The 594-nt window shown below is 41.4% G+C and overlaps 1 protein-coding gene and 1 long non-coding RNA gene across 2 annotated transcripts in view; one reads left to right on the top strand and one right to left on the bottom strand.

The window, feature by feature from the left end:
- LOC109296557 overlaps window positions 1–594 on the bottom strand; it is a 19,089-nt gene that overhangs the window by 6,055 nt on the left and 12,440 nt on the right. The gene's annotated exons all lie outside the window — the stretch shown is intronic.
- Window positions 1–594, top strand: part of CD9 (CD9 molecule) — a 58,560-nt gene that overhangs the window by 47,826 nt on the left and 10,140 nt on the right. The window contains exon 6 of the mRNA XM_019515996.1: window positions 35–124. Coding sequence (XP_019371541.1) covers window positions 35–124 — 90 coding nt within the window. The remainder of the gene's footprint in view (window positions 1–34; window positions 125–594) is intronic.

Below are 594 nucleotides of genomic sequence, written 5' to 3'. Positions count from 1 at the left end.
TTTTTTTTTTTAACTCTTCTGTCTCTTTCTGCAGCTAAATTGCTGTGGTCTTACAGGACCTCTTGAACAGCAGTTCATGGACACCTGCCCTAAGAAGGAGCTACCTGAGTCGCTTACAGTACCGGTAAAATAAGCTTGATTTCATTCATGGCATAGAATCACTGAATTTAATTGACTAGTTTGAAAGTGACCAGAGAAGCACAGTTGAGACCTAACTTAAACTATATCCCCACTCCTTGCATACCTGCTGGGTTTTAACTGTACCTGGTGCTGCTTTGTGTGTGTTTGACTGGTATATTAACTGAACGCTTAATGCCAGTATAGAATGAACAAAGCCATATAGCCTCCTAAAGGACCAAGATAAAATCTTTGATTCTTTCTATTTCCACCCCACCCCAAAAATGTATGTCAGGAACATCTCCATCTCCATTCCCTTGGATAGTCACAGGGGATGTTTACAGATGTAAAAATCAAAAAAGATGCTTTACTTTAAACTGTGCCAGGCCCAGTGCATACCCAGATGAGACATTTGTTTGACCCTGCTTGCCCAACATCTGTATAGATCAGGCACTTCAGGGGGCCTTTTTTGGTGCT

The sequence above is a fragment of the Gavialis gangeticus genome, unplaced genomic scaffold, assembly GCF_001723915.1.
Source record: "Gavialis gangeticus isolate Ggan-Ray unplaced genomic scaffold, GavGan_comp1, whole genome shotgun sequence".
NCBI lineage: Eukaryota > Metazoa > Chordata > Crocodylia > Gavialidae > Gavialis > Gavialis gangeticus.
Note: the sequence above shows the minus strand (reverse complement) of the source record. Positions and strands in the feature narration are given on the sequence as shown.